Source organism: Lissotriton helveticus, chromosome 6 (genome assembly GCF_964261635.1).
Source record: "Lissotriton helveticus chromosome 6, aLisHel1.1, whole genome shotgun sequence".
Lineage (NCBI taxonomy): Eukaryota > Metazoa > Chordata > Amphibia > Caudata > Salamandridae > Lissotriton > Lissotriton helveticus.
The window spans coordinates 612,272,029-612,288,985 of NC_136067.1; the positions used below are offsets into that span (position 1 = coordinate 612,272,029).

General features: G+C 45.0%; 1 protein-coding gene across 6 annotated transcripts in view; it reads right to left on the minus strand.

Moving 5' to 3' along the window:
* Positions 1-16,957, minus strand: part of COL12A1 (collagen type XII alpha 1 chain) — a 433,058-nt gene that overhangs the window by 251,978 nt on the left and 164,123 nt on the right. For all 6 annotated transcript variants that reach the window (XM_078648068.1, XM_078648070.1, XM_078648071.1 and 3 more), the window contains one exon: positions 14,397-14,526. In XM_078648068.1, the coding sequence (XP_078504194.1) occupies positions 14,397-14,526 (130 nt within the window). The remainder of the gene's footprint in view (positions 1-14,396; positions 14,527-16,957) is intronic.

Sequence of the window (16,957 nt, forward strand, 5' to 3'; positions counted from 1 at the left end):
GATTGTCATCAGGAAGTAAACAGAGTAGCGAGGCTGAATTTTGTGCGCATAATTATGAAGTGTTTTAAATGGTTGAAAGCGCTGTTTAAGAAAGAGAGGCGAGGATCGTATGAAGGGGAAGAAGCCCCGCCGGAGGGTACGCCAGCTCGTTATATGGCAGTAAATGTTGGGTTGCATACGATCCTTTGGATATCAGAGTGGAGTAAGATTACTGAAGGAAACGAGGAACTGACGTTCCCGAAGTACGGGACGTTCAGATTAGAGGTGTTACATCGATTGAAATCAGTCATGACCTCAAAGAAACCCTTGCCTAGACCAACCCAGTTTGAAGCCCTTGATGCATGGCTTAGGGCAGCGCATGAAAGGAATATGAACAGACGACAAGAAAGGGTGAAACGCTCGGTAAGGGCAGTACAGGATGCCAGGTGGGATGCGGATGCTAAAAGATGGAGAGTGCATAATTTGGAAATAAATAAACTGTACCCAGTGTTAGAGGCGCCAGTAAATAAAAGCCCCCTAGAAGAAGATGATGAGAGCGAAACAGAGGACAGCCTGATAAACAGATTACTGACAGACAGGCCACCCCCGTATAATAGAGCAGGGGGAGAGGTCGAGAATACTGAAGGAGAAAAGGGGGGCAATGCAGGAGAGCATAGACCGCTTCCCAGTTCAGAGTGGGATCCTGAGCCAAAGAAAGAGTTGCTCCAGCCTAGTCAGGTGCAACAGGTAGTCGGTAGGTTTGTGGTACAAAGAGCACCGGAAACGGAAAGCGCCACATCCTACCCATTACCAGATGCACTACAGGTACCTGTTACCATAGGTCCTATAATATCGATATATGACCAAGAGAGAGCAAAAGGGGAAGAACGGAAACGGAAAGACAGAGAAAGAGCAGAGCAGGCAAGGAGGAACGATACCACTAATTCCCCAAGTCAGATGCCGATACCCAGAGAGTGGAGCACCCCGATGCACACAGCAGGGGACCCAGGAGGAGATCCTGGGGGCCCTAGATGGCCAATGGATCTGAGGGGATCTGGACGAAGATCCTTTCAAGAGCTAAATGAGTACATGAAGCAGTGGGATGAGGCAGTGAAGGCTCAAAAGTGCATCAATGCTGCAGAAGCAGAAAGGGAAAGTCAGGACAGCAGAGCACGAACTCACTGCGGGGCTGGGGAGAGTAGCCCGGAGTGGGACTGTAGAGGGAGTAGGGGAGTCACCCATTGGGCCCGGAATGGAGGTAGAACAGACCTGGAAAACGGGGGCCCCGGGAGTGGAGGGGTGGCGTGCCCAATACTCAGTGAAGGGGAGAGGAGAGCGCAAGAGTACAGGAACAGCTTTAAGTGTCCACACTGTGTGCCTGCCACCAGAGAACAGAATGGGAGTTGTGAGAGGTCGCACCATAGTCCCTGTGATGACGGAAATGAGCGCAGCCCAGGGAATATGGGGAACCAGGAAGGATCGTATCGGATACTGAGCGATACGAGGCAAAGGGAGTGTAGCGACCAGAGGGAAAATAACAGAGAGATGTGCGGTGAGAGGAGAGAAGAAGACGAGAGTGGGCAGAGAGAGAGTAGGGATAAAAGGCCCGTGTTCCATCACCTTCCAAGATCGGATGGCCGAGCATGGGACCTGGAGAGATGGGAGCAAGGGAGGCCACCCATTAATTCTCCTGAGCCCAAACGCAGAGCTCGAAGTTGGGATGGTAGGGAGACCAGTGAGCCCCCTTCGAAAGACATATTGCGAGCTGAGATAAAAGCCAAGAGACTTGATGTCTCCAGCTTAAGGTCAGATCTGGATGACATGGTAGATGGTACCCTGCCTTTAGAAAGAATGGAAATGTATGAACAGGATGAAATACTGTATATGGCAAAGGACATCACACGAAAGGCGAGAGCAGTCCATGAGAAGTTAGTCGAACTAGCAGGCAAATATATGGTGGACTTGTCAAGAACCAAAGCATTACAGGGTAACCACAGGCTACATTACTCAGATCGAGATCTAGATGAGAGGAGAACGATTGGGCTGAAAACACACATAAGGGAACTGATTACTGGAATAAGGACATGGAGGGCACTAGATAAATGGGAAGAGAGGTGGTCCAAGAAAGGGACCGGCAGGAGAAGCATGATTGGTATAACACCAGGACAGCAGGGAATAGAAGCTTACCCTTTGCGTGAAGTTGCCAATGGGAGCTATGTACATGTCCCTTGGAGTAGGGGAGATTTAGCTGCTTTTACCACATCTTTCCCCAAGTTACGAGAGAGCCCCGTGGAGTGGTACAAGCAAGTCGAGAGGTTTGTAAAGATCTCAAAAGTCCTATGGATAGATCTGAACACGCTGTTTGACATTGTAGTACCAGGAGATCTGTGGACAGCATGCAAGGTTAGCGCTGAGTGGCCCACAACGGAGCCAGAGAGAGATGCTAGGACTAATGGGCCGTCCGAGATCGTGATGGCAAAATTCGAGAGAGTGATGACTTGGCTGAAAGAAAAAGTGCCAATGCAAGACATAGATTGGGTCAGAATAGACAGAACGAGACAGGAACCCAAAGAGACAGTCCATGAATATTACGAGAGATTGCTGAAGGCGTTTAAACAGTATAGCGGCTTGGATGTAATGGATCCAAAGGACATAGGGCAATTCGTGTCCAAGTTCGTCCTGGGACTGAGACCGGATATTAGTTTAATGATTCAGCAACACTCGATTTGTTGGCAAAGTAAACCCCTAGATGAAATACTGAGATATGCCAGGTACTGCTGTGATGAGGTAGACTCCAAGGCTAAGAAACTAAAAGAGAAGCTGATGGTGGTACAATTGCAGACAGCAGGAAAGGGGGGACCGCAACAACAGCAGCAAGGGACAGGTACAGGAGGTAAGAAGCAGTACAGTCAGAACAAGGGTAATGAGGAGAGTACTACCTTTAGACCCAGAGTAGACATAGCTACCTTGAAGAAAACGACTAGGTGCCACCAGTGCAACGAGTTGGGGCATTGGAAACGCGAGTGCCCTTACAATGTAGAGATCGGAGAGCAAGAGATAGAGGAGGAAGAGGTCCAGAGCGCACCTATGAGAGGGGCGACGCCATACCAAGGAAAGGTGCTCAAAGGGGGGGGGGCTCCTCCCCGAGCCCAGTTCCCGCAACCTCCTCGAGTAGGGAGTATGGGTAAGACCTATAGACAAATGCCCCTGTTTATGGAAGGGGAAGAATGCTATTATGTGGACCCATTAACCGGACAGAGAGTGGAAAGAGAAGACTGCACCCTTGGGGCAGCCTTAGAGGTAGATCAGAGGGGACCCTATGTGGAAGCAGAAGTAGCAGGGTGCCCTACGACATTTCTGGTGGACACAGGAGCCACTAGATCCACGATCAGATCAGCTGCAGTTCCAGACCTGCCCATGTCTGGAGAGACCATACAGGTGGTAGGGGTCGCAAACAGGAGAATAACCAGCCAATTGACAGAACCGGTACAGGTGAAAATAGGGAAGTACAGCGATGAGCACCAATTTGTGGTTTGCGATTCAAGCCCTGTGTGTCTGCTAGGAAGAGACCTGTTGTGCAAATTGAATTGTACTATATATTGTACACCCCAGGGAGTGGAGGTATTGACTAATGATGATGATGCAGATTTCAAAGTTGCAAACTCAAGAATATGTGTGGAGCTGTACCCTACTTTGACAGTAGACGAGCTTCCCTGGGATTTGAGAGAGACAGTGGCATCAGAGGTATGGGATTTCACTGGGGAAGAGATTGGATTGGTCAAAGGGGTGGACCCAGTGAAAATTGTAGTGAAACCGCATGCTGAGTTCCCAAGAACACCCCAGTATAAATTGACTCCAGAAACGATTGCAGGCATAAAACCCGTGATCGAGTCCATGATTAAACAGGGAATACTGAAAGAAATCGTGGGTAGTCCATGTAACTCCCCGATTATGGGTCTGCAGAAACCAAATGGGAAATTTCGGATAGTGCAGGACCTTCGAAAGATTAATAACATAGTCGTTTCATGTTGTCCAGTGGTACCGAATCCATCAGTGATACTGTTTCAGATTCCATTCCAAGCTGAGTGGTTCACTGTGATAGATCTTTGTCAGGCTTTCTTTTCGATCCCTTTGGACGAAGATAGCCATTTTCTTTTCGCATTTAAGCTGGAAAATCGCGTCCTAACATGGTGTCGTATCCCTCAGGGGTATACAGAGAGTCCATCGATCTTTAACCAGCTTCTGAAGAAAAATCTTGAAAGTCTAGTGCTGCCCCAGAAGTCAGTTCTGGTCCAGTACATAGACGACCTCCTTGTGGCGTCAGACACAGAAGAAGCTTGCAGGGAAGACTCCATTGCTTTGTTAAATCACCTAGCTGCCAATGGGCATAAGGTATCCCCGGGAAAATTGCAGTACTGCCTGACAGAAGTGCAGTACTTGGGACACAGAATTGAGAAAGGCAAACGAAAAGTGTCACCAGATAGGATAGAGGCGATCATGAAAATGAATGCGCCTCAGACCCAGAGAGAGGTCAGGATGTTCCTAGGGATGGTGGGTTATTGCCGACAGTGGATCGTGAACTTTTCACTGAAAGCAAAACCTTTGCAAAAACTGACGCACAGGGAGGTGAGTGATCCGGTACCATGGGACAAAGACTGTTTGATGGCATTCTTACAGCTGAGAGAGGACCTGTGTCGTGCTCCGGCATTGGGAATGCCTGATTACAATAAACAATTCTTTCTTTACTGTTGTGAGAGAGAGGGTTGTGCGTTGTCTGTGTTGGTCCAAATCCATGGGAATGCCCGTAGACCAGTTGCTTATTTCTCAGCTACTTTAGACCCAGTAGCCGCAGCGTTGCCCGGATGTCTCAAATCCGTTGCTGCAACGGGTGTCAGCATTGAGAGATGTGAAAATATCGTCATGGGGCACCCGTTAGAGGTGTGCGTGCCACATTCTGTTGAACTGTTGATGACCAGGACCAAAACACAGCATCTGACCAATAGCAGGCTCACGCGCTATGAGCAAGTTATTCTTGCTGCAGAGAACGTGACCCTCAAGAGATGCTCTGTTTTGAACCCTGCTACCTTAATGCCACTTCCAAATGATATTGATGATGATGATGAATATACAGACCATGACTGTCTCGATGTGACTGAACTATGCACCAAACCCAGACCCGACATCGTAGATGAGCCACTGACCGACCCAGACGAAGTTTTCTTTGTCGATGGCTCATGTGTAAGAGACGAAGTTGGGCAGTTGAGAGCAGCTTATGCTGTTTGTACAATTGAAGGAGTTGTGGAAGCAGGGTGCCTGGAAGGAGTAAACTCCGCTCAGGTAGCCGAGATTATTGCCCTAACACGTGCTTGCTTAGCAGGCAATCAAATTCGAGTCACCATCTACACCGACAGCCAATACGGGTTTGGGGTAGTTCATGATTACGGGCAGTTATGGTCTCAAAGAGGGTTCATGACTTCTTCAGGCTCTCCCATTCGCAATGGAGAGTTTGTGCGCTTGTTGTTAGAAGCATTGCAATGTCCAGCAAGTATCGCAGTTGTAAAGTGCATCGCACATACCAAAAATGAGGACTTTGTTTCGAAAGGCAATAGATATGCTGATGAAGTTGCGCGGTATTGCGCAGAACAAGGTTACTCTTTCACAGAGGTGGATGTGGGTGGAATAAATGTAAGAACTGAATTAGCCATGATACTGGAAACTGTTGATACTTGGGATGAATTGTCAACCATGCAAGAAAATGCTCCTGATTCAGAAAAGGAAACATGGGTAAAGGCAGGATGTGTAATGGGTGAGACTCATTTTTGGGTCTCAGCAGACGGCAGAGCAGTGTTGCCCAATGAGATGGTGAGTCCAATGGCTAGACTCATACATGGTCCCGTACACTTAGGGAGAGATGCTATGCTGAGAGTGTTTAGACAGACTTGGTACAATCCTAAGTTTAGAATAGCAGCAGAAGCAGTGTGCCAGCGTTGTGTGACCTGCCAGCAGCTGAATGTAGGGAAAAGAACACCAGTTGCACTAAGTCACATAGGAAGGTCTGGAGGTCCATTCAACAGAATGCAGATAGATTTCATTGAAATGCCAAGATGCAACCGCCTCCGCTATGTCCTGGTGGTTGTTTGTGTGTTCTCCAGATGGGTTGAGGCATACCCTACACGTAGGTGCGACACCCTCACAGTGGCTAAGTTACTGCTTAGAGAACTTATCCCTCGTTTCGGGGTGCCGGCCTTTTTGGAATCAGATAGGGGAACACATTTTAACAGCGAGCTTGTGAAGATGATTTGTGTTGCACTGAATATAGACCAAAAGCTCCATTGCAGTTACCGACCAGAAGCCTCAGGAATTGTGGAACAAATTAATGGCACGATCAAGTCCAGAATAGCGAAAGTTTGCTCCTCAACGACCCTGAGTTGGCCTGATGCCCTGCCATTAGTACTCATGAGCCTTCGTAGTACCCCAGACAGAAGAACAGGGTTGTCACCACATGAGGTGTTAATGGGGAGAGCAATGAGACTGCCATCTATTCCAGCTACTGCACTGTTAAATATCACAGATGATATGATCCTGGACTATTGTAAGGGGCTGTCTGACGCCATGCGTTCTGTGTCCCTTCAGGTGCAGGCTGCAGAGGTTCCAGCGTGCCAGGGCCCTTGCCATGACCTGTATCCTGGGGACTGGGTCCTGGTGAAGAAACATGTGAGAAGAAGCTGCTTGGATATTCGTTGGCGTGGGCCCTACCAGGTCATCCTGATCACAAGTACAGCTGTAAAGGTGGGAGGCCTGCCCACCTGGATACACGCGTCGCATACGAAAAGGGTTCCAGCACCTCTGGAAACAGCTCCTCTCTCGGATGGACGTCCAGCTGAGGACCAAGAAGCCATAGAGGGGGCTAGCCAAGCTGTAGAGGTGCCAGTGGAAGCAGGGAACGAGTCTGACCAAGCTGAGGACGGTCAGTACAACAGCGAAACAGAAGACGCTACAGAAGGAGAAGACAGCTGGGAGTACGAGTCTGACCCTGACAGGTCTGAAAGAGAGCGAGAACAGACCAGAAGGAGAAGGAGTAGAAGGGCACGTGGAGAAGCAAATTGGCCGCAAAGAAGAAGTTCTAGCCTGAGGTCAACTCCAGAAGCAACCCTTCCTCCGATATCAGAAGACTCAGACCCAGAAGAAGGTGCTCAGGGCGCTGAGGCACCGAACCGAAGGAGGTCAAGAAGAGTGCGTGTGCCTAACAGAAGATACTCCACACCTGAGTGGACATATCTGGCGACAAATGTCTGTGAAACCGGAGACAGGGAGGATCCGAGCGGTGGTGGTGTCCAGTTCTGAGCCCATTATCACCGTGGAAATACAACTGTTGGTACCCGGGGTCGAACAAGAAGGGTCACTAACATTCGTGCTCCCCAGACCTCCCCGCCTCAGCAAGTTAAAACACATGTTTCTTACAGAATTGAAATTCCCCGACTTTGGTACCACGATAACAGCACATGAAGAGCATACTCTTCGCATGGAAATATTGAACTATGCTATTGAAGCTGCAACCACAAATCTAATAGTCGATTGTTAAAGGACTTTGTAAATAAAGTAAGCAGAAGAAAAGAAGATTACCTAGCGCCCAGGAAGCAGAGAATTTTAGGGAACCCCTTGAGTGGATGGAGAAGGGCTAGGGTCGTCTTTTTGAACTGTGAAAGGACTTTTTGCGAAAAAGGCTGTCAGCCTCCAGCTGTGTGGATTCTAAAGACAAAAAAAGGATTGAAAGAGACTGTAAAGGAACGAGAGGAAAAGAACTTTTTTTTGCAAAGAGAAAGGGAAAAGCTAGATTGTCTGACGAAATGGAGGCCGGCACCCCGAACCGCAGAGCTAAATGTATAATAGGTACACTAATAGTAGGAGTGATAATATTAATAGCTTTAGTGGTAACAATTTCTTATGTAAAGGGACATGAGGAAGAGGTAAAGGTAACTGATGCGAATTCTGTAGTAACACTTACACCCACTGTTGCAGGTGAGAAAAGGGAAAACACTCAAGAGAAAGCGTTATTGGCTGCAGAAGCCCGCAGGTTACATGTAGACGAGTCCCAAGGAGACTTTAGGTCAAATGCTTATGCTAAACTTTTGTATGAATACGTGGATGCCATGGAGGTTAAGGATTGCTACGTCTGCATGCAGTTGCCTGCGTCTGTAGATGAAGGAATTCGATATCATCACCTCCCTCTGACATATGGCATTACATGTAGCTTATTGCTTAGTATATTTTATGAGAGAGATAGTTTTGAATACTATTTCTCCAATTATGATTCTGTGTTGCCAGAAGTCCCGAATTATAAGCAGATGAATAAATGGGATTACTGGAAGAGTGAAGACAGATTGGCCAAGTTCTTCATTCCTTGGATTACCTTAGATACTTCACATGCCCGTAGAAATAATCTGACATGCAAGGTGTCAGAAGTCGAGAAAAAGTTCATAGGGCAGGTGGATGATCGTTACAGGAGACAAAAGATTTTGAAAAAATCAGGACAAGGGAAATTAGATTGGACCGAGGAAGAGAAGTCACACAAGAGAAAGGGTAGTAGTGGTCCAATAGCTTTAGATAAAGCGCAGAGAGGAAAGTTATGTCTTCACCGAGCCAAAACGTATTATGAAAATGTATACGTGGGTGAAGTTGACTGTGAACATGCTTTTAATTTAGAGTACTACACTAAGGATTTCCTGAAGGGAATGCAAGTGATTCCAAATGTGTATTTTGTATGTGGAAGAAATGCTTACGTGAGACTACCTGACAACTGGTATGGATCATGTTACTTGGCAATTGTCTTCCCCAAAATATATCATGCACAAGACTTATTGATCATTGAGGGCCAGACATCATCGAGGGGAAGGAGAGATTTAGGCGATGCAGAAATGGTTGGAGATGTCTTTGGAGCTATGTTCCCTCTTTTGGGAATAATCCTTAATGATGTTAAAATTAGACGACTGGCAACAGTTGTCGACAGGTTGTCTGCCAGCACTGCTCAGTCCTTAATGCTGGTAGAAGGAGAGATGCAATCGATAAGGGCTATGGTTCTTCAAAATCGGCTTGCATTAGATGTCTTATTAGCAAAAGAGGGCGGAGTCTGTAAGGCTTTGAAGGTTCAGGAATGTTGCACTTACATTCCAGACCTTTCAAAACCCCTTGAGAAAGTTATTAAGAACATAACTAATATACACAAAGAGATCGAAGACTTGAGTAGAGAAAATGTCTGGGAAAAGGTGGGCCACGGAATGAGTACAGTTGGAGGGTGGTTTTCCACCTTAGGCAAAAGCTTTATTTGGTATATCCTAAAGCCTATCATCATAATATTGATCTGTGGGATAATATTGTGGGGATTGGTGAGGGTATTCAAATGGTACAGAGCAAGAAGGTCAGAAAGGGCCCAAAGAGAACAGTTGCAGAGATTGGCTGCCATACAAGATAATCAGTACAGGAGCCTGAGAGCTCTGGAAGCGCAGAGAATGCCAGCAATAACTGCAGTTTAAATGTTAGTGATGACCCCGAGAGGTCATCAAAGGGGGGAACTGAGAGAGCGCAAACTGAGATAAATATATGAGTACATCACACTTACCTATAGAGAGCATAATTCATGAAGAGAAATGCCATGAGTGCTAATAGTATCTGAAATTATATTCTAAATGTATAGCTAATATAGAGATTTAAGTAGAAGTGGAATTAATACAGAAATGTGTGACATTATATGATTTTATTAGACGTGATTATTTTGAATCTATGTCGTGTAGCTGTTAACATATAAGATGGTCTGTGGTAAAACGCAGAACGTGGTAGGCCTCAGGGCCAGAGCTGGAGCTAAAAGGGAAGGTGTTTCTTTTCACGACACAGATTGTTTAACGTTTTTGGTCATTGCATTAATGGGCCATGATTTAGAGTAATGTTTTCTAAATAATAGAATAAGAGTTTTAACATGCTTTAATTAAATGAAGAAATTGAATGCTATAATCATAATGTGAAATATTGTAGGCCTGAAATGTTTTAGCATTGATTTACACGTACATGTCTGGGCTGAGAAATGTTGCAAGCCTTTTTAGAAGTCTATGAGAGTTGGGTTCTTGGCGGCAGATATCTGTCTGCAACAGGAAAGGGGGGATCCAATTATAAGTGAATGAATAGAGGCCTGTTCAGTAGACGGCCCAGACATGGAGGAGGGTTCTGGAATGTTTAAGGGGTATCAGCGGGCCGGAGAAGAGACTGAGAAGCAAGGTCAACTCTAACGTCTGAGGCCCAATACAAAGCATCATGGAAAAAGCCTGGAGTTGCACCACGTGAGAGGCGTTTCGCAAGGGGCGTCTCAAATGTTGTTGACTGTTTTGTATTAGGGACAGCACCCCTGGGTGGAGTTAGAGCAGAGACCTGAGGACCCTTTAGAGAGCGGATGGGTAGGCAGTGAGGGGTCATGACTGGAGAACTTTAGGTTTTCACCAAGAGACTTAGAGTGGGTGACTTCCCTTGGGGGTCATTCATTGCTGACACCTTTGTTAGGTTGGGATTTGGTTAAGTAGGGATACCATCTAGAACAGGGTAGGGACGCCTAACCTGTGTTTGTTTTACTCCAACCTAAATGAAGGAGAGATATGCGTCTATGCTGATAGCTTTGCTATTTTTAGAACTTGTGTTAGTGATTTCTGTTGCTCGTCTGAGGGCTTTTCGAGAGCACATGTATGTAATTGGACCTGTGTACCTCGTGAATCTCATTCTGAGATGCTTGTATTTGCAGCTCATTATATCTTTACAATAAACTTTTGAAACCTAGAAGTTGTCCGTGATCTTTGAGAGTAGAGTCCTTTCTTGGGTGAACTAATTTGCAGATAGGTGTACTGTTTCCTTCCAAGACAGGCAATAAAGGTTCAGTCGACCAGATCGAGGTTTGGATCAATAGATATAAGGTATCGATCAAAATCTCGCCCTTTCAATATCATAACTGCCTGATTTTCCACACCTCCAGAGTTACCAGCCCTTCCAGTAAATCCAAGGATGGTTAATAAAGGCTCATTACCGGGGCCACTCACACTGAGGGCCTACGTCATTATAAAACATGGGAAAAATAATATCCGAGCATGAAAATACTGTTGCTCTGTCAAAATTCTCCTTCTTATGTTAGTGTCAAGTTTACGTATTATTTTAGCATCGTCATTATGCACTATGCTCCATTGCCAAACTGTCTCTGAGAGCTAACGTGTAGGGAAGCGAGGGAGTTGTGTGGCTTTCACCAACGCACTCTTTCATACTCTCTGCAGTACCTAAGGGGTGTGCTAAAATTTTGTCCTTTGCTTTCGCGTAATAATATGAAATTGTGGGAAAATTATGGAAAATTTCTCTCCAGCGCTATAATTTCGCCATGAATGGTGATGGAATTGCGCCAAATGGCATAATAGCGTCTGTAAGAAATTGGGGTTGTTGGTTAACTGGGGTGTGAGCCCAGCGTCATTTCGGGAATTTCATGTAACAAGTGTAACATGGAAATTACGCAAATTATGCAGCGTAATTTCAATTTCACTCAGGCCAAGTTTTTGAAATTCACATATGGGTGTGAATGTCAACTTCCATAGGGTTCCAAAGGAGTGACTTTGCCTCCACCAGTTCCTTCATGAAAGATTATTGCCTCTTGGATGCTGCTATTACCGGCAGTACACACAAGATTGCATAAATGACCTTTATGCAGGCACACATGATTTACAACTACCTTTACTCCAAACAGTTTTAAATTACTATTTAGCTGATTGGTGTTTTCCCTCATGGCCTCCTCTTTTACAGCCATGGGACTCAATAACAGCAGCTGAGAGGACGAATGCACCCAGCAGCCGCAGTGCTAATGCTCTGCATTTCACAGCTGGCAGGTGTTCCTCGAGTTCAAGGGAGGAGGTGGTGGAAGTGTGCTCGAGGTCTGGACTACATTCCAGGAGAGCCACAAATCACCGCTGATCGACCTGGGGGTTTCAGAGGGCTGTAAACGGCCTGTGATACCATCTGAAGACGCCTCCAGAGGTTTCCATCCGTGTCAAGGATGCCTAGGAGCTAAAGGCGCTAATGTCTTTACTTGTGAAATATTTCAGACAGGGGGCACAGCATGTAATTTTCTTTTCAACAATGCGAACAAATATTGCCCATGCACATGGTTCAATATATGGAGAATAACAAACCCATGGCAACAGTTTGTTTGCAAAGCAAAACTTGATCATAAAATCAGTACTCTACAGAAGTAAACATAATCACACAGTCGATGTCTGCGTATGATGGATGTCTTTGAGTAAGTCTACCATCAAGATTTAAATCCCAAGGAATAGACACTTCCATTTATGGCCTTTGGGTTTCAGCTGTGTTGTCTCGGGGAAAGAGATCTGAGGTCCCGTTCCTGAAACGGGAGAGGTTCAAATCAGGGCAAATCTTTTTTTCCACCATATTGTTTTTTGTGCAATGTTTAATAGGGAAACGCTTTTGCACCAGCAAGACGATGAGAAAAAAATGGACAGTGGAACTATTGTTTAACATAAGCAAATCACTTTTTTGATTAAAAATCATTGGAAGTGTGTAATAGAGATTTTAGTAAAGTAATCTTAATCTACGAATCACCTTTAAAAAAAGAGCAAATTGGGTTTGCACACCTATTGTTATTTTGTGACAAAAATGGAAATAACTGAGTGTTCAATTTAGTCCAATCTTTCGCATTAGAAATATTGGTAAAATATCACACAAATACATCATAATTTGAGTCAATATGGGTGGTCCATGTTTTCCCTGATGCGGATACTGTTAGCTCCATTCCCTACTGTAAAAGCAGCAAAAATGGTGCAAATATATTTGTCCTGATGTTCTTTTGCACGGTCATGAAGCCTCTTTAATATAGCCATCCTATCACCATCACACCTCCAACACTGACTCTGCGTGGTGGTGGATGCCAATGAATATGCTTGCACGGGTGGTGCTGCCAACGTTTGCATAAACCATAGCAATGTGCTAATGACCTTGGTGAACAGATCACCTGCACAACGTATATGAGAATCACGATTCTGTGCAAGTATAGATTTTCTACTCCTTTTCAAGACTCAGCTTCATCACCTGCTTTAGGACTGTGGTGCATAGAGATGTTTAATACGTGGTAAAATAAATTACAATGAGATTGAATCAATTAAGTGGAATCACGATGTACAAACACATAATTCAGTGCAATGTCGCATTCAATAATCTAAGAGTGAGGTTGATAACGTGAGCCTTTCATTTTCCAGCCAAATAAGACAGTAGGAAATCATACAATAGCTAAGAGGACTTAACATCATCTTTCACAAAAACTAAGGAGGAGAGGATATAAAGGAGCTAAATAAAGAAGGGCAGGAATGATGAACAAAACATCAAGTAGCATAATAAGAACAGTGGGAATTAGCAATGTTATAGTATAAAGGAGAGTGTGTGAATGCATCTGAAGTACGTCTAAATATGATATTGATCAGAATGTTACTGACAAGTATGAACACCTTGACACATATTGCGATACTACAGACGTTTTGAGTGGTCACTTCTAAATGGATTTTGAGCCACTGTATTTTATACTATAGAATATCTCACTACTGACCTTTCTTTTCAAATTGGAATGTATAGTGATGTAAGGCCAGCAATTGGCCCGAGGTCAAGGTATTCTTGAATAATTGCATTATGTAGTTGATTGAAGAAAAATACAATTATATTAGTTTAATAGTCCCATTTCCAAAGATGAGACAGTTTGAGCTTAGTGTTTTTTGTCTCATTGCTAATTCGGGGTTAAGAAAAGACATCTCATGTGCAGATGTACTCCTCTAGATGGGCATATACACACACACACAAACCCAAAGCACACACATACACACTAACAAAGACACATGTCTGTCAGTAATCTTTGGATCTACTTTCTAAGGAGTAATCTTGTTTAGTTCTCCTGATGGTTAGGCTCTTCAAATCTATAGATAGTGCTGTGGCACAACTTGTGAACAACTCCATCACCCACAACCAAAGATTAATCACCAAGTGGGATTTTTACACTAGTGGCTAAACAGGAAGTGGATTCACGCTGCTGGGTTTCCAATGGCGGCAGCAAACCCAGGGACCACCCTGTGCGGTATAAGATCTAGTTACGCCACTGGGCTATGGGGACCAAGGGCCAGATGTATCAAAGGGTTTTACCCATTCTGTTTCTATGGGAAAATGTGTTCGTACATATGGCCCAAATGTTTTCATTTGTTCATACTAACCACCAAAGACAGACAGACAAAATTAATCTTTGTAAGCCAGAGACCCCATGATTGTTTGCAAAATTTAATTGAGAACATTTCTGACAGACGTGGATTATACAATGGATCTCTAAAATACAAAATGGATGAACTTACAGGTTGTTTCTGTCCCAGCCAGAGGGTCGCTGATTTCAGTTCCTTCTACAGAATACACATTGACATAATATTCTGTTTCTGGTTTCAAACCAACCAAGACTGTGGTAGTTTGAGTTCCTCGTACATACACCTGTATAAGAATAAAGGACATCAGTGTTTAGAAATGTCCTACTAAATCAGCTCAAACCCAGACATGAGTGATTACACCTTAGACGATGATAGGTATAGCTATTTTCCCGCTGTAGATTATCCATATCTTAAGTTGCATTTGATGTGGGCTCTAGGTTTTGAGAGATATCAATATAGGACTAGCTATGTTGTGTTAGAGGAGACTCAGAAGGTATATCCGTAGGCAAACCCTTAGGTTTGGACATGAAGCCCTCACACACCAACCTAGTTGGTGTCATGCTTCATCATCGGGCCCACCACAGTGACACCGAATGTGTCCCGGGTGTGCTGCGACTCCAGATTACTGAGGAGCAGGTATTCTTACTGAGTGTGCAGTGCTGGTGAGAATGAAGGTGAAAGGTTTAAAAGCTATCCAGGTGGTCCCAGTTCCCGAGGGTAAGAGGTAAATTTAATACCTGGGCCCCTGTTAGCAAGATAAAAAGGCTGTGGACGTTGTGGAGTATATTAGGGGCTCCTACGTCCTTGTGGTCTACATGTTTCAGCCAGGCCTTTTGATTAAAACTGGCTTTCCTCAGGACCAAATGAGTATGTGTGAGTGAAAATAAACTATATTAAGTGAAAGTGTATGGTAAAAAAAGTGTTGCACTCGCTAAGGTGCCGTACGTGTAAGAGGGGGATTCCCTCTGCTTTACTGTACATAAAACACAAGACAGTACAGACATACAAAGAGAGTCATTGAGAATGGTATTAACCAAAACACAACAAATTGCCGGCTTCTGGTGTGCGTGAGCGACCTAGAGCGGCAAAGAACTTAGCCATGAGTGTGCCATGGCTATGGTGAACTATGGCGGTAAAATATTAAACGCAGTGGCAGTGGTGGGCTACACAGCGAAACAGGCATAGCGTGAGGTACAGGTAAGTATGGTACATAATTCCTCACACTTGCTACTTGCTGTTAAAGCCTCATGGGTCACTTGGCAGGGAAGGAAAGGAGACCCTAAACATTTGTAGAGGATTACAGTTAGGATATCACCTGTGGAGAGAAATTGTTGCTTACCCAGAGCGTTGTGCAGAGATCAAGCTTACTCACGGTATTTCCGATCAGCGGTTCCTGCGACCTATCGTCCTGCTCCAGTGTCCCGAGTGAGCTTTGCCAGAGTCAGGTAAGGGCTTAAATAGCCGGTTTGATTGTTATCACCTGGAGAGGGGAGAGGGCGCGGTCGCGTTTCCTGTTTAGAGCGCAGGCGCTGGGGGCTAGCGATCTACACCTAGCGCATGCGCAATGTGAGGTTTCCAGCGCATGCGCGGGAGAAGTGAATGCGAGCGCTATGCAATCGCGCATGCGCCATGGTACCAGGACTGGGTTGGCATTAGTAGTGGCAAGTGCGCGCGGGTACGTGCGCAACTGGGAGAAAAAGAAGTAAAAGGCCCATGTGGGTCCCTTATGGTTTAAAAGTAACAACAGCGATTGCAAGGTATATAGGCAAAGGAGGCAATTACAGAGTAGGGACAGGCCACGAGTCTGAGCGCAGACAGGGATACTGACCAATACTTTACATATGAGTTTTTTATCTCGCCAGAGCATTCCACGGGATGGAATCATTGAGCCCCTCTATATGGGTAGAAAGGCGATAAATCCAGCGTTGCTCTTTGGTGAGCAGAGTCTTCTCATCACAACATGAAAGTGCGAATTGTTCGATCACCGTCCAAGTGAAATCATTCGGGGTGTGATTTTGCACGATGAAGTGCTGGGTCAGTTTGCTGATGTTTTTACCACAGCGCATGGTGCTCCTGTGTTCAGTCATCCTGGTTCTAACCTTCCTAGTCGTCATGCCTATGTATCTCAAGCCACAGCGACAGGTGATTAGGTATACTAGGTTAGATGAATTACAGTTCGTGAATTGTCGTTGTGTCCAGGTTTTCCCATCTTCCAACGACAATGTTTTGGAAGGGGTAGTCAGGTGGCAGACGCTACAGTTGTAACACGGTTGGCTCTAGGTTTTGCTCATCTAGAATGCACCAATAGTTTGTATATATCTATCTGACCTATCAACACAGATCCCCATACCATGGTATATGTTGTGGGAGGATCCTGCACCCCAGTTTATGATTCTCCAGTGCAGAGAACATGAGTTTCCTTAACAAAATGTTTTTATTGACTCACTATTTCTTCGCATATAGTGCTGAAATCAATCAATATGGTCCATCAAGCATGCTACAACAGCAGACAACTATTCCTTATCTTTAACTTTCACCACAGGTCACCCTCACATGAGTTGTGTTTGGCTCATGAATTGTTACTCCGCATAGTGTTGAAGTGGCAGAGCTTCAGAAACATTCAAGTGAGTACCTTGAGAAATTTCATGGGTTGGTGTAGCCTGAACAAAACATGTGCCAGTTGATTCATCCACCACTTACATAGATCAACATAA